Source organism: Poecilia mexicana, unplaced genomic scaffold (genome assembly GCF_051168715.1).
Source record: "Poecilia mexicana isolate PSO_F unplaced genomic scaffold, ASM5116871v1 scaffold_6, whole genome shotgun sequence".
NCBI lineage: Eukaryota > Metazoa > Chordata > Actinopteri > Cyprinodontiformes > Poeciliidae > Poecilia > Poecilia mexicana.
Genome location: NW_028263375.1, coordinates 7,344,676 through 7,372,037, shown reverse-complemented (window position 1 = coordinate 7,372,037; position 27,362 = coordinate 7,344,676). Strand labels below are relative to the sequence as shown.

Below are 27,362 nucleotides of genomic sequence, written 5' to 3'. Positions count from 1 at the left end.
GGAGCATTTTGAACCCGGTGTTGTCTCGATGTCTCAGTTTTCGGCCCGGTTTCTGAGACAAACACGAGAGGAGTCATTAACTTCCCTCCATGTGGAATCGAGCTCTAAATATCACCGTCTGGAGCTTTCTGGATCAAAAGGGCTTCTAATCCCGGTGTTTATTATATGTTTTCACTCCCTGCATAAACCACCTCCACTTGTCCAAATACACACTCAGCACCAGGCGGGAGGGCAGGGCGGTGATGAAGACGGATGGACCCGGTTCAGGACACATTAGCCGCTAATCACGTAAGGTTTACTTAGTTCAATAAGTCACATTGTCCGCCAGAGAGGCACTGATGCTGTTTACAACACGGACCCAAACACAGCAGGCAGATGTGCAGCAACACAGCAGGAGTTCTGATGAACCCAAACCTGGTTCTGATGTTCTGAGACTCACAGCAGCTCTCAGTTCAAAAGACTAAACACTTCAACTCATTTCTCTTCCTGAAATAGTACATCAAGAATGCACTAAATAAATTGAAAAATAATAAATAAATAAATAAATAAATATAATTTAAATAAAAAATACTTTGATTTCAAGTGGAAATAAAATGAGATTTAATTTGCATTTAGAAAATTTAAGCATTTTAAATTCACAATTAAAACTAAATCAAAAATAAAATATTAATTTTCTATCAGGTTTAAAATAAATAAAAAAGGAATTAGTAAAAGGAATTAGAATTGAAAAATCTAAATAAAATGAAAAACAAATGTTTTATATTAAAACTGTCAAAACGAGAATATAAGTACAACTTAAACGGGAGATGTAATTACTATTTACAGTATTTGAGCATTTTATTTTTGTAAAATTGACAATCAAAACTGAAATAAAAATCAAATAAGAAATTATTAAAAATGGAATAAAATTTCCTGGGAATCACTTGCTTTATATTTTATTTTAATTGTCATTGTATTGTAAAATAAGTTTTTCGCTTTGATGTTAAAGTTTTTTAATCATAATAAAACTACTTTTTATAAGCTCTGTCATGGGAAACGTAACATGTTTCCTCTCCTTTACGCATCAGTTTCATTAATTTTTTTATGACTTTCTATTAAACTACTTTTATAATCTTTGATCGTATCTGTAAGAAATCCGAATAAAAAAAGTAAAATCCAAACAGAACATTCTCCCGTTCTCGTTCTTTCTTGTCAGAAGCTCGGCCTAAACATGGAGATTATTCCTGCATGTGTGCTCGGCAGCGCTGCGACGCACAGAAACAAATATTTATTGTATGTTTAACATTTGGATCTTGCTGTTGAAGCTCCACAAACTGAAGTTCTGAAGGAAAACATCCTGGACCCTCGGCTCCGCGAAACGAGACGTAGAAAATGTTTCAACATCTCTGCAGCTTTGCTTTCTCCAACTGTAAACAAACACTCACGATCCCACGGGGAGTGTGTGTGTGTGTGTGTGTGTGTGTGTGTGCGTGTGCGTGCGTGCGTGTGTGTGTGTGTGTGTGTGTGCGTGCGTGGAGACTTGTACGCGGCAGCAGGATTACCACCCTCGGATCGGGACCACCCTGACTTTAACACTTAATCCAGCCGGAAGTGGAGCGACGTCACACATCTCCTTGAAGAACCGTGTTCGGTTTGTCTCCACACAAACTCACACTCTTCATCCGCGGCCTAAAAGCCAAACAAACTGCTGAGGAGGACTTTATGCTGCACAGCTGCTCTCTCACAAACCCAACATGTTTGTTGAATCTGGCATTTCCAGAGAGTCTGTAAACGCATCGGAGTTTTTCATGAAGGAAGAGAAGTTGGATTTTGGAAGGTTGGAAACGTGGGGACCGTCACCTGGAAGTATGGTTGAGTTTCGATACATTCACACTGCAGCCGTTAGGGCTCAAATCAGATTTATTTATTTATTTTTCATTTTTTTGGTGAAATATGATTTTTTTTTTTGGCATTGTAGTTCACGCTTCCAAATTTCTGCGATCTCCTGTGTGAACTGCAAACGACCTGAAAGTATCCCGCATGCGCAGTAGAGGGCGCAATAACGTCACACGTAGAGAGCGTGCTCAGTTTTTTACCAACCGCCATAAAAAAAGAAGAAGAAGAAGTTCTGTGTTTCTGTGTAACCATGGATGCTAATGGTGGAGCATTTATTACAATTTTGAAGTTGTTGTCCGACCGGAGCTGATTAACGACTTAGTCCTCAGTGTTGTCCGCCATGTTTAAACCAGGAAGAGAACAGACTTAAGATACTGCTGTTAGTTTATAAATTAGTGAAGGTTTAGCACCACAACACATCAAAGATCTGCTGTTATCAACCTAAAAGAACCTCTCAGGTCTTCTGGTTCTGCTCTGCATCCAGAACCGGAACCAAACATGGAGAAGCCGCTTTCAGCTTCTACACCACAAATCTGGAACAAACTTCCAGAAAACTGCAAAACTAATGAAAATCTACCAGACTGAAAACCCGGAGTTGCTTTTGAACCATAATAAATGAAAAACTGACCAACAGTTTGAAGACAGAACATTTTGTTTCAGCTGACTGTGTTTCTACGATGTTTTAAACTGCCTTGTTGCTGAAATGCATTACACAAGCCTGATTGATAAAGTGTTTAAATTGGGTCTCATTTGTAAAGTTTGCTGCAAATCCTTTTTGTGACTGAAGAGGCTTAATGTGACTTAATGTTCCCCTTCAGACGCGGAACCAGCAGCCACGACATTAAACGGATCTACCCTCATATTTCACGTCTGAATCTGGGTTTGTGAGCGTTGCATGACTGTGCCGAGGTCTGGCATTAATTAGACGGAGCCGGCTGCTCATAGTGTGACACCGCTGACGGGCCTTTCACAGCTCATTGCGTGGCATCCAATCAGAGCTCATCTGGCGTGACTGCTGTTTATTTATCCGCGGAGCTGGAAATGGCGTGGAGATCGAGCCCGGACCTCTGAAGCACATTGTCTCCATCAACACGGAGCAGACGAACCGAACTGCGCAGGAACACTTTCGGGGGTTTTTCTGTCACATCTGTTTCTGCTCAAATGTTTCTCCTTTAGGATCACTGTCATGGCTGGAGTTTATTTAAATTATGTCAAATAATCAAAGTCGATGTTTGGGAGGCAAGAACAAATAAACCCGGCTACATTTTCTCATGCTTAAAAAATTATTTAGGTTACAGTATTAACCCTCTGAGATCCTCCCAGTAAAACTCACACTTCAGACCCAAACGGATCACCGAAGAAGAAAAAATGCTCTGAAAATATTTTTTCCTTCGCTTTTATTTATTTTTTAATAAATAACTCAAAATAAAGCGATATTTAGAATCACTTGATGGTGGTTTATAAAAGTGTACAAATTAAAATGTTCATTTTTCTGATGGAAATAGGGAAACCATTTTGAATCATTTCAGATTTTTTCAAAACATAACGTGACATTTATCCTGTATTTGAAAAACAAAAATATTGCCAAGTAATAGTGGATAAGGAAAAGTGTGCGTTTTGTGGTCACACCTGGGATTTTTTCTGTGAAAATACTTTGAACTCATTAAAGGAAAGAAAGAAAGAAAGAAAGAAAGAAAGAAAGAAAGAAAGACACAAGAGATTAATATAATTTGCAAAAGTCACAGAAACCCATTTACGTCCACCTGAGTTGCACGTTTTGATTTTTTTGTTTTTAGTTTGTTTTGGTTCTAACAAGAGAAACTTTCTTCTCTGTGTTCAAATACTAGCAAACTTCAGAGAAAAACTGACAAAATGTTTTATTTTCTAGTTCTTGGTTTCTCCGCCCCTTTCTAATCCCGCCCTGGGCATCTGCCCACACTGACCCGATGACAAACCGTCATTCTCTGCTACCTTTTTAAATTGGAACGTAATAAACTCTCTTTGGTTTCTCCACATCTCACATTGTGTTCAATATGTTGAGTTGTAAATAATATGAACCTGAAAGAAACGTCACACTGACAGAAAATATTTGTTTTTTTTTTAAACATAATCACAATTTAATCACTTTGTTTTAAAATGTTATTACATTAATTTAATATTGAACACGTTGGACAGCTCCACCTGGAATCCAGAAACACTCTTGGATGGACATGAAGAGCGTAAATTTAGTGCAAATGGCTTATAGAGAGCCGACAAATACAACACAACAACAGATACAGTTACATTTTACTCTGAATGGGTCGATCCTTCTTCAGGGGATCAATGGAAACAAAAATGCTTTCACTTCACAGAAGAACCACATGGGGGCGCCACAGATGGTTTTTCCACATTTAGCATCAGGAATATATTTACACCAGCCACATCAATGGCAATGCTGCCCCTTAGTGGCGGGACACAGTCACAGCAGCTACCTCCACAGTTCAATCACAGAGTTTGGACATGCAGCATGCAGCGGGACCCGGTGGACGGGCGGGACACGACACTCAGAGCCGGGAGGAGGGAGGGAGGGAAGCGCGGTGAGGTTCGGGAGTAACGATCCACAAAAGGCACTTAGCAGGCGGGGAAATCTGTGTGTCTGTGAGGCGGCTAAAGCAGCTAAAAGCAGAACGAAATGTCATAATTTCACATCTTAATCCTCCCTTTTCTGATTTTGTAGTTTGGTTTGGAGAATATGAGCGTTTAACAGAGTGCACTGCAAAACCGCAAAATTTTACCAAGCATTTTTGGTCAAGTTTCTGGCGCAAATATCTTAGTAAAGTTGGAAACAAAACAAAACAAAAAAAAACTAACTTAAAATGAACTTTTCAGCAAAATGTAAGAGCTTGTTTCAAGTAAATATTTCCTTAATATTGATGAAAAAAATACTTATTTCACTTATAACAAGCCATTTTCCCCATGAAGTAATCTGCCAATGGAACAAATACTTTCTCATCAATATTAAGGAATTAATTACTTAAAATAAGCTCCAATATCTTGTTGAAAAGTTATTTATAATTTGGTCTTAACTACTTGGTAAGACTTTATGTTTTTGCAGTGCAGATTGAAGCTTGAATTTCTAAATTATGTCAACATCTTGTCAGTTTAAGAAGGAAATCTACAGAACAATAAAAAAATAAAATAAACATCTGAACATCAGATCACAGCACGCTGAATCCTTAATGAGACGTTTCAAAACACCAAACAAGTCTGACGGGGATACGCGACACCTTCACATGAACAGTGGCTGCAGACTTTATGGTGCGTTTAATATAATATTGCTCATATTCCAGCAGTTTGCAGATGGTATCTCTCAGCACTGGACCACATAAACACAGAAGTGAACTGGAAGGAAACCGGCGCTGATCTCCGACTCACTCCGCCGCCATCTTCTCAATATGGTCGCTCAGCAGCTGGTATTGCTCTGCAGGTGGAAACAAAAAGCACATTTCTGTTTTAAATCTGCAGACAAAATCATTGATTAAAGTTCTGCAGGAGTGAAAAGTGAAGAGATGGGGAAGGAAAACCAGGAAGACGTGCAGATTAATGGTAAAATAGGCAGGAAGCCAGAGAAAAAAGCTAAAAAAAGAGGAAGAGCTGGGCTTATATGGCATAAAAATGAAATAAATTTTTTTCAAACCAGGTCCAATGTTAATCTTGTTTTTTTGGCTTTGTTTTCTAAAAAAAATGAAATTACAAAAGACAGAAAACATTTCCAAAGACTGGCTTTTCTTCCAATCATTCATTCTGTGAGTTGTACGGCAAAGTATTAGGGCCAAATAATTGATTAATTACGAGAATATAGTCATAATATTAGCAGAATCTTACTGGTGCGTCTTAAAGTCATGAGATGAAAATAAGGAAATGATTTGATATTTAACTTTTTGTCATTTTTTGTGCTGAAGATCATAAAATGTGTACCTTATTCTCCCAATGTTAAGGCTTCTTTCTGACTACATTAAGACTTTATCCTGGTATTATTTCGACTTCATTCTCTCTTGTATTACTATGTCTGTATTTGTGTAATGTTATAACTACTCTTTAGCCTGACTATTGCACTTCATCGCACAGTTGACCTGAATTTAAGGCCCAAATAGATAGAAACAAGATGGCCGCCCTGGGCGCACTGAGCTTGACCTTCGTTCAGATTCCCGATGACGGCCTGCTTCTTCAGGAAGTCGTTACAGAGCTTTTTACTCAGACCGAACGCCAGCATGTTGTGGGTGAAAGTCCTGAAAACACAAACAGTAAAAAAAAACAAAAAACTACTGCAGTCAGAATCAAGTTTCAACACTTTCATCAATGTTAAGGAATTATTTCCGAAAACTCATATTTCGTCTTATTCCAATTTTACTAAGATATTTGCAGTAGAAACTGGACCAAAACCACTTGGTGAGGTTTTGTGTTTTTGCAGCGCTCCTCACCCCAGCTGGCCAAATGTGATGTTCTCATCGATTTTCAAGCTTTCTTCTCTCTCCTTCGGGGTCAAGTGATGCCACTTCTCCCTGCAGATCACACAGAGCTGCAATCAGCCTTGACCTCTGACCTTTCGGCTTCGCCACGGCAACAGCTCAGGGCTGGGTGTCAAAGCAGCATCAAGCGAAAACGACTGAGCGCTGCCTGTGTGGCGTCAAACCACAGGCGGTGGCGTGACCGCGAAGCAACAGGATGTTTGACACGATGCAAACACAAAACACAACTCAGAAATAGAGCTTCAGACAACCAGCCCTGGAACTGTAAACGGCTGCGGTTGTTACACGTGAAATGAGTGAGCCGTCAGCAGCAGCACAACAAATGATCCCTCAACGAGGATCATTGTTGGTCCGTCACAAGCAGATGAGGAGCAGAAACTGAAAACAGCCGCAGGAAAGGTTTTCATGCCTGCACACTCCAACAGCAGAGACATGAAGCGTTGTTACAAAACGCATCGCAGATCAGTCACAAAGATAATAGTGTGTAATGAGATACGGGATTGGAGAACTATAACTGGGTCTCGGTGCAATGAGCTGAACCGATCAGCCACACTTTCCAGCAGAAACACCATTCAGAGTTTGAGCGGTTCACAGAAAGCTGGACTTTATCCGACTGAAATTACTTTTTAATACTTTTTACAGTTTTTGCACAATCGTAGCTTAACTTTGATGATTTATTTTCAGATTTCCCAGATAATGTCCCACACACTAGATTCCAACCCTGTGAAATATTCAGAAAAATTTGATTTGAACCACTTTCATGCTCACAGTTTCATCTCCACATATTCATTTTATTCATGAAATTTTAGGGATTTCTACTAACTTTCATCTAGTTTGTCATAAAACTTTAAAGTTTTCTGACAAATAAAAAACTCTCATAACTCCTGTTATATTTCAGCTTGGCTCCCTTTAACCTCGCATAACTCCTGGTCAAAACTCATAAAAATGTACATGTGTGGCACCAGAAGGTTCTGTCTGCCATGGTTACATTTTTTCTATATAAATTATAACAGATTTACTGTTTACTTGAGGTTTATGTTGTCTGCCTCTCGCTGCTTTAGGATCCTCCCACTTCACTTTAGTGATTCCCTAAATGTCACTGCTGGAAAATTCAAAGTCGTTGCCTGTTTTGACCTTTAAGAACTGAAACAGATGTGATTTGATTTCCTCAAGGCAATTATGAAATGCTGGTGACCGGATTGGGTCATATGGAGAGCACAAAATGTCAGGTTTAGACCAAAAACGCAAAATAAATCAAGTAAATGTTTAGCTTTTATGATGATTGTTTTTTTTTCTTCTTAGAAATCCTGGAACCTACATTTCAATCAAATCATCTATTTTAATCCCAACATTACATCAGTCCATATGGTGGAAATGTCCTGCAGAGGAAAGCAGAGTGGAGCAGAAGGAGCATGCAGATGGAGAAGACGTCTCATTTTCAGGCAGATCGTTGGTGAGGACATGCAGTGAGCTGTGAAGAAGCAGAGAGCACCTTCAGAGTCGACTGCTCCCGATTAAAATATATTTATTGCTGCAGTCATTTCACAACCTGTCTGTGCACTCTGTGGCTGCGATGCGTTTGCTCACCAGGGGGCGACACAAGAATCACAGCAGCAGCAGCGAGACAACAGCATGCCAAGAGACGAAGACGGCTCAGAAATATCGAAAGCAAAACTCGAGTCTGCTGAACAAACCCGAAGTTACTAAATCTGGTTAGTTAAGATGACATGTTGGTCTCTCATTAAAATATTTAATTTGTGTCTCATATCTGCTCTCATTCTGTCCCTCTCAGAACCTGGAAGTTTAACGACTAAAGATTAAACTTCATAACAATCCAGTTATTTCTGACTGAATCTTCTAAAAAAGGCCCGAAATGCACTGAGTCCAATGAGCCTGTGGGGGCGCTGCACTAAGAACCACTGAAGGAAATGACTTGAAAACCTCTGAAGAAGATGCTTAGCTCCGGTCGACGCCAAAGTTCGCTTACATCGAACTGAGACCGAGAGGTTTGCAGGCGAACCAGTTTGCTTTTATGGTCTGCACGTTCACACCTCCCCAAACAAACTGAACTTTCAGGACAAATGAGCTGGAGTTGGATTAAGGCTGGTGTGAATGCAGCCTAAATGTCCACCAGCAGGAGGGAGTCCATGGTGAAGCACGGTGGTGGCACCATGGTGTGGGAAGGTTTTATAGAGAAATTTAAAAACATAGGAAACAGCCAGTTCATGAAGCTCGCTTTTCCTGCATGATAAACATCAAAATGTAACAGTTTTGACTGTTTGTGTTGGTCAGATGCCACCAGCCCAACCATAACGGGGCGTGTTGCATTGCTTCCCTCTGAGTTACAACTATAACTGCACCGCAGTTCCCTACCTACTTAAATCCTAACATTTTCTCTCATTATGCCTTCGTTAGAGCCTAAAGGAAGGACAGACCTCTCGTCTTTCTCTGCGTCCTGCGCTCCGCTGCCCGGTAGCAAGGCACAAGGAAACAAAGAGTCAGAGTCAACAAGCAGAAAGAGTCAGAAACGCCGTTTTAGTCAGAGGGAGGAGACAGAAGACAGGAGAGCGTCACTCCAGATCCTCAAAACTTCCTCAAACAGAGTCAGAAACATTTCCACACTTCTCGTCCTGTCTCACCTCGTGGTCGGAGACCTCTTCGTCCGCTCACAGTGGACGGCATCGAAGAACGCCGCGTTCCAGAACCTCAGCGTGTGCCTGAAACAGACGGAGCGTTCACATGTTTCCTTCCACAACAGCATGAGCTCCACTCGGCCTGCCGCAATAATCAATTAGTCAATTAATCAATTAATCAATTAGTCACAGGATAAATTAAAACAAGCTCAATCATTTCATTCACATCATTTTATTGTTTTTCTCTTTCCTCCCTTCCTACCAGAAACTGGAATAAATGAAATAGTTTTGGCAACTCCAGCTGACCTAAAACAAGAGAAGTTTAGTCTGATTTAACTCCAGAAGGCAAGAAAAAATGTTTGAAAATGTTTTTCTTTTTTGTTGGGTGTATGAAAATATCTGGCTTCAGCTGTAAATATTTTCCAAATTTAGGTTTTTAATTAAGCGTTACGTTGCACCTTATTACAAAACTGTGCAGTTTGAGTATCAAGGACTTTATACAGAATTCAAGCACTTTCCAGACCTTGGAAAAAAAAACAACACCTAAATGAAATTAAATTATTTTCAAGCAAAAGTATGAATCCTCTTTTTTATATAAAACATTTTGTAGCTCTGCGCCTTCTTACCAGATGGGCTGCTGCTTCAGGTGAGTGTACAGATAAATCTTTTCTTCTTTCTTCTCTTCTGGAGCCTCTGAGCCTGGAGAAATTAAAACAAAAACATAGAAGAGTTTATTTATATATATATTTATTAACTAAAAGTGGAGAATGCAGACTGATTTTTGCTGCATTTTACCTGGTGACTTGGGTTTCATGTCAACGGGGCCTTCACTGACACCAGAAAACGCAGGAATGGAGACGCATGAGAAAGTTTTAAAGAAACGAGCTTCAAAGCAGACGTGTTGCTGTCACTCACTCAGACCTGGGAGCCATTGTGCTCCTCAGTTTGCTCTCCAGGCCTCCGAAGAAGCCTTTGACGTCAGTTTTTGATGTGTTTTTCAGAAGGCGCTCTGCAGCGTCTTTCTTCCCCGACAGCCAGGAGTTCGCCTTGTTCAGGTACGAGTCCAGGCCTGCCTGTGGGTTACCGCGGTCCAGCAGGTCAGAGGGAGAAGGTGGGCACTTTCCTGCACAGGAGGCATGCAGACGGAGACTTATAGAAAATACATTTATTCTACTGACCGTTTGAACGGTTTTAAAGCCTGTTGAATCACAGGCAGCCGGTAGCCTAATATCACTTTTATTTTGTTGATTTCAATTTAAAAACGGTCACTGGGTGCTGCGCTGTCGGCTGCATAATCAGACATGGATAGGAACAAACTTGTAGTTTTATTTCATAAGTTTTAACAGGAAAGATGTGACGGCGATGGTTAGAGGTTACTAATGGTCTTTTAAAAATAAGAAAGAAAGAAATTCAGCAAATAATCAGAAGATATTTCTGTTTTTTAAGTTGCATCTCTGTATTGCTGACTGAAAAAATAAATAGAAACAGCTGCCTTCGAGGGTTTACCAGCAGCTACCTGTGGTTCGGTTTCTGCAGACAGGTTATTCTCACGGGTCATTACAGAGCAGCAGCTCGGTGTGAAAAGTGCCTCAACAGTATCTGGCAACACCTAGACCAGCTGCAGCTCAGTGTGCAGGAAATGAAAACAGCTTTTAATCCATCAGCTGAAAGAGCCTTTAAACAAACAGCCGGCTGCTTTTCTTTGGATCGAGTTTCGTTCTTGTTCTCATGCGTCTGAGCGAAGCTTCCTGCTGCAGGTTCACCACCGGATGAAGCAGAAACGCCTAGGTGGAGCAACCTGGAGAGTCAGCTGCATGTTGATGCAACGCAGTGTGTCACTACTGCACTAATCACACAAGGCCTCCTGCTTGCAGAAGCATAAATGTGGCTTTTATTTGTGGCGTTGCTGCAAGAGAGCAAACCAGAGGTGGTAACCGTCTGAATCAGCACAGAGTGATGCAAACCGCTGGCTGCCGCTCCTGCTGCAGCGCAGTTTGAGACGCAAACGCCTTTAACTCATGATCATTTAGATCAGGGGGGTCCAAACTGTGGCCCCGGGGCCGTTGTGGACCTTGGTGTGATTTTGTAGTGAGTCAAGATTTGTCCTGTGCAGTACAGGCGTTAATGCAAACTTTGTATTTTTAATCAGGGTAAAATTGTAACCAACATTATTTTCTTACAATAGAAAATAGAGTCTTTTTATAGCCAATTTATGAAATAACAAGTAGGAACACATTACTGTTTACAGAAAAGTTGCTAAATCAGATTTTATTTAATTTATAAAACTTGGTGAAATGTAACAAACACTTAACAGAATAAATTTGTTTGATGAAGCCCAAATGGAAACTAGATTAAATTTCTTTTAATTTTAAGTTTTGGATCTACAATGAATTACAAACAACAAAATCAAACAGCTTTAATTGCTTGATTTGATTTTAAACTTTCCTTTATTTATTTTTTTTGTTCGTTTTTTTTTTTTACTTATATTTAATTTTTTTTGGCCCAGAAGTTCTTTTAACTTGTCAAGTTTGACCTTCATCACTGAGTAACTGATCAAATGATCAATTAATATTTAAAAATTACATCATCAGACGGACCAAAATATAAAGTTAAGAGGAATTTTTTGTACTTTAAGGATAAAAAGGAAAAAAAATTATATAAGTAACAACAAAAAAATAACAAAATCAGGCAAAATATATATTTTCAGTTTCTTTTAATAAAAAACTTTAACAAAAACTGCAGGTGTGTGTGTCTGGTGAATTTTAAACTTGTTTGTTTTTCATTCAGTGGGTAGAAAATCCAGAAATTTTACTAAAGTAAGAGTAGAGATAATCCTAGAAACTGAGTAGATGTAACACATTACTGCCCAACTCTGCTGGTCTTCCTTAACTGAAGTAAGAGTGTTTCCAGGTCTTACCGATGTAGTAATACGTGAAGCACATGGTCATGAGGTTTTTGGCCGGGCTGTAGTCGTCCATCTGGTAACATCTGCAAAAACACAAGTGGATTATGAATGTTCTGCAATATCTCACCTCATATAAACCAAACAGGGCAGGAAAAGGTTTTAACTGTTGAATAATTCACTGAATTATTCAGATTATTTGAAATCAGACCCAGGTCTTCCTCGTCGTTTCGATGATTTGTTTTCTCCCATCAGGACGTCCAGGACTCACTGATCATTCTCAGGTATCTCTTATTTAGCTGAAGTGGGTTATTCCACCACCTGCTTCATTGTTTCCTGTCAAACTCAGTGAAAACATGTTGAATCCAGAAATACTCACTCAAACAGAACAACTGCAAATGACTGGACCAGCCTGTAGAACGTGGCTTCGCTCACACATTTGGAGTGGCAGCGCTGCAAAAACAGAATAACTGAGTTATGTCTGTCTGCTGCACACCTTTAAGCGCCTTAAAGATGATATTTTACCAAAAAAGACTTCATAATCCATTTTAATTATTGATGTTTTAGTTGTTTTGATTTTTTCATTTTGAAAATTTAAAATCTTTTTTAAAGTTTGAGAGGGTGTACTTCATTATTACTTTTATATTAGTTGAAAATAGTCTCAAAATGACAATATTATCATCTAATTGCAATAATTTATGCAATTAACCTTAAACTAATTTCCTAAGAAGGGACAGTAAAATTATCATTGCCTCAGAAAATGCTGAGTCACTGGTTGCTATGGTGATTCCCTCTGTTCCTATATGAGAGTGAATGAGAGCTTTGGGAGCGCTCTCTGCACTCTGGACTGATTTGACAGAAAACTGTAAGTCCTACAGCAGTGGGAGATGCACCAGGTGAACGCAGATAGAAATACCTACGTTTTGATGTATAAACTGCATATGTGGAGATGAAACTATGGACATGAAAGGAGTTTGAATAAAAAAAAATCTGAATATTACTCAGGCTCAGAATCTAGAGTGACATCATCGTTCTTGGCTGAACTTTCCGTAAGAAAATCTGAATAAATTCATTATATTTAAACCGTGATTGTGTGAAAACCATAAACTATAGCAAAATATGAGTTCAGTGAAGTAAAGTCTAACTTTCTGTAAAATGATTAAACTTTAAACAATGTGTCTGCCGTGTGGGATGGATAAACTGTGAAGCTCTAAACAGGCTGGGTTTCCTCAGTGCTTTTACTAACATCACATTTTGTTAATGTGGCAAATTTTGGTGAGTTTTATAAAAAAAATTGTAAATTTATCACTTCAAAAGGTCACAGCACATTCCCACAATGAGTTTTACTGGCACTAGTAGAAAAGTTCAGAGAAAAACAGACAAAAAGAAAAACAAGGGAAAGAAATAATTCATTTTTTTTCTTTAAAACCAATCTGTGAATAAAAAGAATAATTAAATACATTGTGAAAAATGTTCTTGAGGTTTGAGGAAGTGGTGTCAGGATGCAGGTTTTCAGCAGGTCTGTCCCTGTGTTACATCTTCTCTCTTAAAGCTGTCACTTCAGTGATGCTATCTGACTTTTAGGCGGTCAGCCGTGACGTCTGGACGCACTCACCTGGGCGCTGACGTATTTGGCAAACCATTCCCTGCCTTTTCCGTTCTCTCCGCTGCACAGCTCTCCAAACCTCGCCTTCTCTTCCTGGTCAAAGTCCTCCCTGCAAAACAAACAGCTCAGCTGCAATTCATCAAATCTGTGGGAAACATTTGGTGTGGCTCGTTTCCACACACACCCCCACAAACACCCGCTTTCTCACCCCACAGTGTGTCTGATTATTTCCAAAAGTCAACATTGTTCAGGGCAGTCCTGCAGTTTTAAATTCTCTTTTTCAGATCCAGTAAAAATACACAGAGAATTTGGACTTATTACTAAAGGATGAAGCAGGTCAATACGATGATGCTGATGCATGTAATCCTTAAGGACGCAGCAGACCAGCAGGTCACTGGGTTTGGTCCACAGATGATTATTAATCTGGTCAGGACTGGAAGGAGAAGCAGCAGAAAACGAAAAGGAAAAGTCTGAAATACGAAACGAAATGTGACGTGGCATTTAGAGAAGCTCGTTTCAGCTCTTCGCCCTGACAGTCGTCGCCCCGGGGGATCAGATGGCGAGTCATGAGTTTTTAAAGAGACTCGATGTTTCTGGTTATTATGGGAGATGAAAGGAGGACAACAAGCCAGGAAATCCTCCCACTGGCTTTTATTAGTATCTGTATCGATCCCAATACTGAAAAAATTATAGATTGGTTATTGGTGACAATGCACCGGATCCATAACGACAGATCTATTCAGTCTATTTCTGTGCTATGTGCTCTGAGCGCTTTACTACTTATTTTACATTATATTTAGGATTTTCTAATTACACTTTCTGAGCCATTTTAAAGGTTTATTGGATTTTATTTTTACATTTGACCAAGGCAGTCAGCATATTGGTGTATTTGTGTATTGGTGCATATTGGTGTTTTCACGTTTTTGACCAAGCTTGTGAAGCGGTTGGTGTATCCGAGTGTGCTGTACCGTTACAGTTAGCAAATAAATTTGTAATTCATGTAATTATATCTGTGTTTAAAAAAAATTAAACATTCAGCTTCGTTTTTCTAAATTGGATTGGTGTTGGCTGAGAGTAAACCTCAGACACCTGCATTGGTGCCGGAAGTGACAAAATGCATCCCAACCAGTTACACCAGTTCTTCCAGGAGAAATCAGCCAAAATTCCAGGAAACTATTGTGAGAAGAAACATAAAGCATTTGACTTGAACCCTATGGGGCTGTTTTGAGGCAACAGATCGGATCGCTCTTTGCCAGCCACATGGATCTTATTTATTTAATTAATTCCCCTTAGGGATCAATAAGGTATTTTGATACAAAAACTACACCGCTTCTTGTAAAATCTGGACAAACTGAACAACATATCCAACATCCAGCTCATTAACCAGTTTTGCTACCCCAGGATATCACTAGGTGTAATTTTATGTCAAAAGGTGAAGTATGGAGTGAAGGTCGTTGTTCCTTACTCTCCACACAGACCTTCATGAACTGCCTCATCTCTGTTATTTCGGCATCTGCGTCCTTGACGGCTCACAGTGGCGAGGACGCAGAGGAATGGGTCAAAATTACAGAAAACTATCGTGAAAAGCTTGTGGACAGAAACTTAAGACATTTGACTTGAACTCTTCTGGGTTGTTTTGAGGCAACAGATCGGATCGCTCTTTGCCAGCCACATGGATCTTACTGGTTTAATTAATTTTCCTTAGGAATCAATAAGATATTTTTGATACAAAAAACTACAAATCTTCTTGTAAAATCTGGACCATAGATCCAACATTAGCTTCGTTACTCCAAGATAACACTCTAACTGTCGTTTTATTGACGTCAGAAGGTGAGATATGGAATAAAGGTCGTCGCTCCTTACTTTCCGTGAAACACCTTCTCCACGTAGGCCTTCATGAACTGCCTCCTCTCTACCGCCTCGGCGTCTGCGTCCTCGCCGCTGTGAGCCGACGAGGACGAAGACCGCCTCAGTTCCCAGTCGAGACACGGCGGGTCCATGTCGTTCTCGCTGTCCGCAGACTCCGTGGCGTCGCTGTCCTCGTTGTGTCCGTCCGCACGCTGGGAGCCAGCTTTGGTTGGAGCCAGGGGTTCTGGTAGGAACGGGGCCTGATGAACGGACGACCGCGGCTCGGGGGAGAAGACGTCCGAGTGGGCCTGGTGATGAGGCTCCACGCGGAGAGACGAGGCCGCTGACGGCTGATCAAAGTCTATCAGGTTGTCCATGTTGGAGGCTTGTCTCTTTGTATGAAGTGAGTAAGAAGTTTTTATAGAAACATGTGGATGGAGGCCCAGCTGGGGGCTTCAGCTGAGGGGAACCGTCTCACCGGGTCTGGATGGTCATCTCGTTCCCTGAGGCTCCAACCTCAAGAGAAGTCATGAAACAAACACATCTGTGGACAAAACAAAGGTAATTGGCACAAATGTTTCAAGAGGCAACTTAAATCTGTCAGGACCGGACCGGTCAGCTAACAGACTCAACAAAAGAACCGTAAAACTGAAAAATCTCCAACTGTTTGATCTACCAGACATCACCTGAAGTTAATGAAACATTGATCTGTGGTTTCTGCCAGAAGCAGATGTCTGAAATGGAAAAAGGTTTCTGCACATCTGCAAGATGAATCCTGGATGTTTGGCCTATATAAACAGAATATTTCAGCCAGAACTCAAAGAAAAACACAAACCAGCAGAAATTAATTATTCATTTATGACCCATGTCTCTTCTTCCCATTATTTTGTCACTTCTTTTCCTTTATTTGTTCTTTCACTCCTCCCTGATTGTCCCCATCAAGTTTTGGTCTCTATTTCCTCCCTTTTCAGCCCTTTATCCTGCTCCCTCTAGTCATTCTGTGTTTCCCTCTTTTGTTTGTTTCCTTCATTGTTGTCTTTGCTTTTTTATTTGCTAGTTTGTTTCTTCGATAGTTTGTTAGTGTCTTTCTTTGTTAATTTCTTCCTTTGTTAGTTTTTCTTTTTTTTCTTTGTCAGTTAGTTTTATAGTTTTTCTCTGTCAGTTTGTTAGTTTCTTTGTGACTCAGGTTTGTTTCTTATTCCTTTGTTTTCTTCCTGAAATTTTCTTGTAAATTTGCTTCAGTTCAATTAATTTAATTAAAATTACTTTATTCATCCCAAAGGGAAATCAAATGCTGACGTAACTCGTCTTCCAAGCATCTTTACAGTCGCTGTGGACAGAGATGCTGTGGGCAGGAAGGATCTCCAGTAGCAGTCAGTGTTGAAGCCTCTGACTGAAGACCGATTCTTCCCTAATCTCTTTTACTTCAGTCCTTGTTCCTTTCTTTTCTTTTTCCCTCCTGACGGTTTTTTCTAGATTGCCTTCTAAAACAGCATCATCGGAAGAAACTACATGACAAACGAAGGTTTATCAAAACAAATTTCCTCCCATCTAAATAAAACTTTCATCTTATTCAAATTTAAAGACAGATAATCCTGAAAGTCTTCCTCTAATAATGCTGTTGAAAGATAAAAAAAACATGTTTATATTAAGCTATGAAAGTAAAAATGTGTTTTCTGTTGCACTTGAAATCTGTGCAGGTCATCAAAAAGCATCAAAGAAATAAAGGTTTCAAAACCAGAAAAAATGCAAAAGCTCCAGGATGACATTTAGTTTTAAATCTGAACGTCGTAAAACTGAAACATTGATGGTTCTGCTTCTCATTAGAGATTTCAGAGAAAAACAGGAAACCATTAACAGAAAAAGCAAAGTCAGAGCAGTCAAATCTGAACTTCTCATCTGCGCAGCCGTTTTCTGCAGAGCTCTGGTTGAAAGTAAAGCAGCAGAGTCACTGTGACCGTTTCCCTCCAGCTCAGTGAAAAGGAACCAAACTCAACCCAGAGGTGTTCAGTTTGCTGAACTAATCGGTTTTAGCTGTTCTTTGGTGCGAAGCTGTAATGTCGTTACTGTGGACACCGTGGGGTTTGTTTGATCTGCAGGTCTGAGGATGACGTGGTTACATAATTCACTGTAACACCCGGGGGAAAACACCCAGACACAGAAACACAACAAATCAGCAAAAAAATAAAAAATAAAAAAAGATCAGCATGCTGGTGTGGAAACGTTTCTGCAGAGACGCAAATTCTGCATCGTCTTAATTATTAAACACAATAATCACATTAATTCATCACAATATTAAAAAAACTATTTCTTGTGTATTTTAGCCTTGAATGATGAGCTAACCTCCTGTCATCTTACAGCCTGAACTCATCTAATCTGCAAACTGAATGCTATAAAAGAGGAGCAGATGTGTTGAAATCACTTCTTCTGGCCTCAGCAATGGCTTCCTGCGAAGAAAAGCTGCAGCATCAGCACTTTGCATCACATGCAGGAAACTACCGCTGACAATATTGCATCACAAGTAAGTTTTCTGGATCATCAAGAACTTCAGATTGAGAGATCTAGCTGCAGAAATGAAGGTTCAAAAGCTGCTTCTCTCCAACAAAACATCAAGAAGTGTAATAAAACCAGGCTTTAAAATAAAACATTAAAACTGCATTTTGTAGCAATCAAGGCAAAACATTTTATTAAATCCTGGAACGTACTTTGAATCGTTTTGTTGAGGGTTCTGGTTATGAGTCTGAAAATGTGACCAAAAGTTTGGCATTTATTGACCAAAGTTTCAATTTAAATGTATACAGAATGTAAAACATGATTTGTTTGAACACAAACATTATAACGTAATTATTTATATAAAAGAGCTACCTTTGCATTTTGTAATAATTGGTGAAAAGTGCATTAATATATGCAGAAAGTATTGCAAAAATCATTGAAGATTTTATTACATTAAAATACAGTTTAATGATGTTTTGTTACATTTTGAAGCTTGATTTTATTACATTATTACATAATGCAGTGTTACAGGGATGGTGCAAAGTTAATTCATCAGATGAATCCTCCTTGTTCTGATTGTTTGGAAAAACCAAACGAGAATAAGTGGTGCAAAATGGAGAATCCCAAACTGTGCATTGGGTTTAAACTTCCTCCCAGTTCTGCAGCTTTATGCAAGAAAAGCCTGGGATCAAAATGTCCATCAAGACCAACGTATGTCAGCAATCCAGGAAGGGTTTGGCGATGATGTGTGGATGTTTCAACATGGTGGACGAATGAGTCAAACGGTAAAGAGATCAAAACAAAGGGTCAAAGGTCAGAAGACTGAACCAGACTGAGAACCAGTGGTCTGTTTTTACAAAACTGAACAAACTGGGATCAACGCCAAGCTGGGCTGGGCAATAAAAAGAATGATCAATTAATCTAATTTTTGTTTTTTTCACCAATTGATTCTTTTTAGTTTAGCTTAGTGCTTAGTACACTGTAAATAAGACAAAACAAACTTTACAGCAAAATATGGGAACCTTAATATTTTTTAAAAAGTACTACTTACTGCCAATAGAACTGGTACTTTTTAAATCAACATTCAAGAAATACTGACTTAAAACAAGCTTCTATATCTTGCCAAAAAGTCATGTAAGTTAGTTTTAGATATTTGCACAAGAAACTTGATAAAAATCGCCAATAAGATTTTGCAGGGTGAAAGTTACTTCTGCTCAGTTTTCACAGAATACCTTCAGCTTGAGTCATTGATGTCAGCAGAACTAAAGCAGAAATATACTTTTTGTTTATCTACACAAACAAAAACCTGAATATTTTCACTTTTTGAAAAAGCAGAGCTGCATGGAGCTCATTGGTATGAAGTGCTACGAGGAAAGGAGACGGCGATCTGCTCGGAAACTGACTCAGATGTTGCTGTTCATGCTGGAAATCTGCCAGGAAGAGGCACAAAACCAGAGCTCAGATGCTGCTGGGAGGAACTGGGAATACAACCAGGAAGTGGCCGTACAGAAACATGCAACAATAAACCCTCTGAATTCACAGGAACAGCTCATTTGCCATTTAAAATGCTTTGTTGTAAAATCATAAACAGGAAAAACTGGATGTTTGGTTTCTTCTGTCATCACACTGCAGCATCAAAACATCAAAACAAGCTACAAACTACAGTGGACATGCTGTTCAAAATGTTGCATTTGTTCTGGACAGATACATTTTCTCTCAATTCAATCATTAGAATCAAGGGGAAAATATAATATATATATATATATATATATATATATATAATAAATAATAATTTATTATATATATATATATATATATATATATATATATATATATATATATATATATGTATATATATCTCAGACCTTTTGTACCTGCTCAATAATAATCTAAGCATCCAGTATTTTAATTAAACAAATAAAATAGTCCTATTATTTTCATATAATCCACTTGTAACAAGTTATGTTTTTTTCTCTTTTCTCTCTTTCTTCCAAAAACTGGATGATAAAAATCTTCAGTCTGGTGATTTGGTCTCAACCAGCTCAACAGAGACTTCATAATTCATTTTATTTGCTGTTTCTGTTATTTTGGGTTTTTTTATTTTTGGATTTAAAATGTCTTCCAGCCCCAGTGTTAAATATGCAGTAAAGTTTATTGATCTTTCATTTCTTGTGTCATTATTATCCAATGAACATTAAATTACCTGAAAATGGTCTCAAAACAACAATATTATTGTTTATCATAATAACTGCTGGGACAATTTATCGTCCAGCAACATATATTATGGTGACCGGTGTCTGTATGTCTCTCCAGGCTTTTCTTTCGTCTTGCAGACTGAATATAGATGTAAAGATGATGTGGAGGCAGAGTGAACATCGGGCCTGCAGTCAAACAGCTTTACTGAAGGTGTGAGACGCTGCTAGTCACGACTTTCCCCTCCACGCTCCAGCATGACGGCTGCAGAGCTCCTGCTCAGCGTCAGTCGTGATTTCCTGCTGAGGAGGGACAGCAGCACCAGAATCACCTGCCGGCCTGCGTCCTTTCCTTCCTGTCCTGCTGCACAGCAACGCTGACTGGAAACGCCGTTTCTGCTTCCATTGGCAGAAACAGGAGCTTCCCATCCCCCCGTCAACATGATCAGACACTCAGTGACATCCAGGGCCGCCGCGTTTCTCCTGACAAGCCTGAGTGATGCTTCAGGGAGCGTTAGACCTGCACTGCATGAGCGCAAGTCTCTAAAAATCTGCAGGAAACATTACAAAAGGAGCACACTGCAAAAACACAAAATCCAACCAAGAGTATTTAAGTTGCCTTTGGAATTAATGAAGTATTTTTGAATTTGAATTAAATTGCCTAGTTGATAGTGCAAATACCTTATACTTGGATTAGGACAAAATCAACTTACAGCAAGAAGTAGAAGCCTGTTTAAGTAAATAAAAAAGTAATTCTACTGGCAGATTATTTTACTTATAACAACAAGGCCTGCCACAATAACAGATGTTGCTAGACAATAAATTGTCCCAGAATTTATTGCGAGAAACGATAAAATTGTTGTTTAGAGACAATTTCCAAGTAATATAATGGCAATGGCATAATAATAATGCAAGAACTGAATGTCTTCTGGAAGTGGAAGATTTTAAATAACCAAATTAAATGAACTAAACAACAGAAACAACAAATTAAATGAATTATGAAGTTGCTGTAAACAAAATTGTCCTTAAAAAAGGAGCTAGTTGAGACCAAATCACCAGACTGAAGACTTTTGTCATCCAGTTTTTGGTAGAAAGAGAGAAAAGAGAAAAATAAACAAACAGTCATGCAAATTGAAATTATTGAGCTTGTTTTAATTTATTATGCAGTTAATCGATTTATTGCTTATGGCAACCAGCCTAAAAACAAGAAGAAAAATATGCTGAGAGCAAAATAATATTCCAGTGGAATAAATACTTTTTCATCAATACTAAGAAATTATTTATTTAAAACAAGCTCCTATATCTTGCCGAAAAGTTACTTGTAAGTTAGTTCAAGTGTAATTAAGATATTTGCATTAATCTCTTGGTGCTAAAAAATATTTAGTAGGATTTAGTGTTTTTGCAGTGCAGAGCCCAGCAGCTCTGCACCTTTTCCATTTATCTCTGTCACCTCAGCTTTACGAACCATATGCAGCAAATAAAAGCGATAAATCAGCCGCCCTGCCTGCCACTGGTGCATGATGGGATATGGCTTCAGCATAGCTGCGCTGTCCCTTTCCTGAACAAAGCTCATCCACAGGAGAGCAGGAACCGATCCCCAGCTCGGGACTTCCTGTCCCACAATCCTTCAGTGTCCTTCTGCAATCTGAGAGTTTTTAGATAGCTCCCATGATGGCGTCTCCCAGTCGCCAAGCAGCACCAGTGAAAGCAGCCTTTGTTTGTAAAAGAGCATTTTCCTCTTTGCTTCTTGTTTACACCAGCACCTGACATGTGATGCATTTCTGTTGTTCAACAAAATGGATCCATTTCATGATCCAGCAGGTCTTCTGTCCAACAATATCAACACGCATCTCTATGGTGATTCAGAAGATTTTAAAGCAATTCATTAATCTTTTCCACAAATGCAACAGCTGAACACAATGCCAAGCCAGAAAGTCATCAGGCTACGTTCACGCCACGGTCCATGTACGACGTTTTCAGTCTGAATCACCCAATTCTGACCTTTTCCCCCCAAAAAAATCTAATTTTTTCCACCTCCACTTGTCAAACTTGTTTTCAGAGGATCTGCAGACTGAACGATCATGTCGCATTTTATCCGATTTTTTCGTCGTTGAGACATGAGACATGGGTCATAATGCTGTACCAGAAGAAGCCAGACACGGTAAATCTGGATGTAAACACTGCTAAAACAAAATCTTACATCACATTTTTGTATATATCCCAGTACATTTGAAATAAGACAAAGGTAATTTAAAAGTAACTTCCTGTCGAGATATAGGAGCTTCTTTCAGCTCAATAATTCCTTAATATTGATAAAAGTGTTTTTACAGTGAACGGCTGAAAATTGTGATAATGAACTTTTGACAGAAGCCTGTGCCACCAAATCACGTCACAATCCCATCCCTCTCAGCTCCGACTGCACAGCCAACAGATTCATCTACAGAAGCTGCATTCAACGCTCCACAAAAGGCCGTCGCCATTAGCTGTGATTGCTTTTTATTAGCTTCCTTCGTCTTGTTATGATTTGGTGACGATACTGTTGGCCACCACTGCTGAATAACTTTAAAATGGATCCATCAAAGTCTTCATCCATTACTACTTCGCTGTGGAGTAGTAAAACGCTCTCACAGAAGTCTGACTTTGAACGAACATGCAAAAAAAGGAAAAAAAAAAACAATTAAAGCATTGGGACATCCTCTGTGAAGCAACTGTTACAACAAATCAATCTGGGAAGGATTAAAAGGACAATTTCCAAACTGTTTAAGCTCCATAATCCGACAGGAAGAAACATTTAAGACAGCAGTCGAATTTTTGGTCTAGTTTTTAGTTTAAATATCTTAGTACACTTAAAAAAATTATCTACAAGTAACTTTTTTTAGCAAGCTATAGGAGCTTGTTTTTAGTAAAAACAATAATAGTGATGAAAAAGTAGTTCCACCAGCAAATTTTTCATTTATAATAAGACATTTTTTCCATGTTGTAAGTGAAATAATCTGCCAATGAAAAGTTATTTGTAAGTTAGTTTTATGTTATTTCAAGTGTACAAAGATTTTTACACAAAAAACTAGACAAAAAATAGTTGGTAATATTTTGTGTTTTTGCAGTGCACTGATGTGAAAGGAAGCTTTAGGAAGACTGCTGTTGGTGTGAGGAATGTTGAGTCCTGGATGGACCGTACCAGGACGCGTTTGGCTGATTATCGCCGCCTCCCGCTGGAGGCGATAACTTTTATCAGCTCCTTTCGCCGGTGAGTGGGAGCGACATTTCTCTGAGACACCTCTGCGTTACTGTCGGCTGAAATACGATCACAGGCTCAGACTGCAGAGATCCACTCAAACGCTCCTGGCTTACTGCGGCTCAAGTGGATTCACTCTGATTGTGTTGTACAATTAGACTTCAGTCACACATGGAGCTGAATCAAAAAAGGAGAAGTGTTGGACGGCATATTATGAGTTACTGCCTGAGTTTATAAGTGAGGTTAGAAACTTATACAGCTCTGAAAAACATGAAGAGCCCACTGCAGTGAAAACCTCCTGGTTATTCCACCAAATACTGATTTCTGAGCTCTTCCTGAGTTAAAACATTAGTATTGTTGTTTCTAAATGAATATGAACTTGTTTTCTTTGCATTATTTGAGGTCTGAAAGCTTAGATTATTTTACTTATAAATTCTTGATATAAGTGAAATAATCTGCTAATGGAACTAGCACTTGTTTGTCAATTTTAAGGAATTGTTTACTTAAAACAAGCTCCTATATCTTGCAGAAAATATATTTGTAAGTTTTGTCTTATTTCAAGAGTACTTATATATTTGCAGTAGAAAGTAGACCAGAAATACTTGGTAAGATTTTGTGTTTTTGCTGTGAAAGGAGGCTGTGCATGCTGGGAAAAAAACGCTTAGAGGAAATCATGCTCCATGTGCGCGTCAAGATAAGCAGAGTTTCTGCCAGTCAAGCCGGCAAAGCGCATTCCTAGAAACATGCCGGATGAATTCCTTACATGGCGAAAGCTTAACACAGACTTCCAACCCCGAGGAATCGGTTTACAGAATTTCTGATTTAAGAAAGAAACATTTTATTTAAAGTCTGTTTTGTTTTAGTCAAAATAAGTAAAAAAAAATCCATCCATCCATTATCTGAACCTGCTTGTCCACGCAGAAAGACGAACCCAGAAAAAGTACTACCAATTACTTTTATGATTAAATGAATAAAGAAAAAAATAAGTTTTTAAAACATGTCCCAAAAAGAAATAATTTGCACTTGCAAAAATAATTATTTTGAACCACATATTTCCCAAGAGGTGAGTTTCCATTGTGATTTCTACTAATTTTCTATAAGTGCAACCCAAAATGAAAATTACTCACAGAACAAAACATCCAGTCCACATCCCTTCTTACTTTACCTTTTATGGTCTTAATAAAAAATAATTGATTAATTTGCTTGACAGAAAGATTAAACTGTTTCAAGTTAATCGTTTGCAGTTGATGTACCTGCCTTGAGTCCAGCTACATTGCGTAACATCACAAAAAAACTGTTTTATTTTATGTTTTCAAATTAGAGTTAGTTTTTCACACTATTTCTCCAGTAATGTTACCACTTCTGGATAATATTTTCACCCAAATATGTACACATTATTATCTTCTTGAGAGCCTAACCTCCAGTTGCAGTAGGAGCCTGTGGAGTCTGACTTCTGAACCATGGGAATAATAAATAAAAAATAATTCTGTCATTTTCTACTCAAATTAAAAGCACCTACATGACTTAATACAAAGCCATGTGTAAAAACGAATGAATCCTACGTAAGAGAATACTTATCAGAACGATTCGTCTTACTTTGCAAAACACAAAACATTTACTGCTTACCCCAAACTAAACGATTTTAAAACCAATTCAGTGAATGAAAAAAGGAATGAAGTCCCAATCTGCTACAAATAAAACGAGCATAGTGGATGAAACACCAGCCGAACCCAGCTGTTTATACAGACTGTTAAAATACAATGTTGAGTCTGGTGGTACCTTTGCTGGATTTGGGTAAGAGAGCTATAAGAGCACAAATTGGAGCATTTCTGAATGAGGTTCGGTTCCCGCAGGAAGCGGCAGAGAGTAAACACAAACAGCTGACGTTTCCTGGAGAATTGAGCCCTGCTGTGACCACGGCGTGTCCGTGGAACCCTGTGGAGGGTCACGGGGGGTCACCCAAGGAGACACGAAACCATAGCAACACACAGCAGAGGTCAAGGAACCAGAACCGAACTCCACTGCGACCCCAGGGCCATGCAGACTGGCAGATGAAACGTGACTTCCGGTGAAGTAAACAGGAGGAATTCGAAATAAAACAACAGCGTGACAGACAGCTGTACCTGTACGAATCGTCCCACGGAGTCCGGACACAACAGCAAGCCCACTCTCCGTGTTTCTGCGGATCAACCTCCTCCACTGTGAGACTGTACTCTGCTGCGCATGCGCTAGGACATGCGAGGACGAAGACAGGGGGGACCCAATGACGTCAGGATGCGCAGCAGCCAATCAGCGCTGCGAAGACGTTATCAACGGTATTTCTCGGTTAAAAAATAACAAACAAATCAAAATAATATATTTTTAACCTGAGAGTACAAGCAAAAAGTAACTGACAGTCTCAGTAAAGTAAAACCTCATTTAAATTATTTATTTCAGTAATTCAATAGAAAATCTGTTAAAATGTTATTTTGACACATGATTTTGTACAGTCAACATATTTCTAATAAACAATAAAATATATTTGAAGAAGAGGAAAAAGGTGAAACAGTTAACATTTCCATCAGAACAGGGCAATTTCCCGATGCATGGAAAAAAGCTTTGGTGAAACCGATTTTTAAATCAGGAAGTCCACATGAAATCAGCAACTACAGGCCAATAAGTCTGGTTCCGGTCATGTCAAAAGTTCTGGAGAAAATTATTCTGGAACAACTACTACTACATTTATAAAGTAACAATCTTCTGCATCCGCTTCAGTTTGGTTTCAGACGTCAACATCCCGCAGAGACAGCTGTAAGTTTGCTGCTTGAAAAGGTTAAACAATCACTTGACAAGGGACAAATTAATGGTGCAGTTTTTCTTGATTTGAAAAAGGCCTTTGATACGGTGAATCACAATTTACTAATCTCTTTCATCATTTAATTTTTCAGAACGGTCATTGTCTTGGTTTAAATCATATTTGGAAGATCGTGAACTGTGTTGTCATTAATAACAGTAAATCTGTCTTCTGCAAAATTGTAACAGGGATTCCACAAGGAACCATCTTAGGTCCGGTCCTTTTTAGTTTGTATGTTAACTGTCTTCCTGAAATTTGTCCTGAAGTCAATCTGCAAATGAATGCTGATGACACCATTGTTTATACATCGGACAAAAGCGGTGTTGTTGTTAATGAAAAACTTCAGAACAGTCTGCAGAGATTATCAACATGGCTAGTGCAAGTGCATTTGCTTTTCAATCAAGAAAACATCATTACAGTCCTTGAATATTCAGATCAGTGGGGACCCTATTGAACAAGTATCACAAGAAAAATATTTAGGAATAATTCTGGATGCTCAGTTAAATTTTAGGAGCCATGTTGATACAATCTGCAAAACTGTTAGATCGAATATAAATTGTTTTAAAATTATTAGACATTGTTTGACACTTCACTGTGCAGAGATGTTTTTGAGCTCACTGATCCTCACATTTTACCTACGGAGCTCCTGTCTGGTCTCAGACTAATCAAACTGTACTCAAACCATTAGCAAGTCTCTATAATCGGGCCTTAAAGGTTTTATATCAAAAGCCGATTAGATTCCATCACTGTCACATTTTGGCTAAATTTGGCATTTTGGATTTTACAAATTTTCTAAATTATAACATTTTAAAATTGATTTTTAAGTGTTTAAATGGACTTGCACCTACACCATTAAGTGATTGTATACAGAGGCTGCAGGGCAATAGCAGATCTACCAGAGCGGCTTTAGATGGAAATTGTAAGGTCCCCTTTCGAAGAACCACCTTTGCTCAAAGTGCTCTGTCGGTGAGAGGATCTGCAGTTTGGAACTCACTTCCTGTTGATTTAAAGTCTGTAGCCAGTTTTAGTACATTTAAAACTCAAACAAAACTCTGGTAATGTCAAAAACAGAACTGTACCCACTTTTGATATTTTAAATGTTTTTGTTTGTTTACATTATGTTGTGCTATTTTAAATTATCACTTCAATTTTTAGAATTACTTTTTAAAAGCCCATCTAGGTACAAGTGTTGCGAATTAGCTGTTGCTATTGCAAAAGCACCTGGTTACAGACTGCT

General features: G+C 38.8%; 1 protein-coding gene across 2 annotated transcripts; it reads right to left on the bottom strand.

Moving 5' to 3' along the window:
- Positions 1–3,963: 3,963 nt before the first annotated feature.
- kiaa0513 (KIAA0513 ortholog) lies at positions 3,964–25,522 on the bottom strand. 2 transcript variants are annotated; one of them, XM_014997320.2, is made up of 12 exons: positions 25,416–25,522; positions 15,388–15,916; positions 13,534–13,633; positions 12,298–12,371; positions 11,934–12,004; positions 9,932–10,139; positions 9,812–9,846; positions 9,643–9,715; positions 9,023–9,100; positions 6,336–6,416; positions 6,049–6,143; positions 3,964–5,335 (listed from the first exon to the last, which is right to left on the bottom strand). In XM_014997320.2, the coding sequence occupies exons 2-12, from the start codon at positions 15,747–15,749 to the stop codon at positions 5,286–5,288; spliced, it is 1,227 nt and encodes a 408-aa protein (XP_014852806.2). In that variant the 5' UTR covers positions 15,750–15,916; positions 25,416–25,522; the 3' UTR covers positions 3,964–5,285. The 2 variants fall into 2 exon arrangements, with proteins under 2 accessions (XP_014852806.2, XP_087862276.1); XM_088006150.1 differs by having other exon boundaries at positions 9,938–10,139.
- Positions 25,523–27,362: the final 1,840 nt, after the last annotated feature.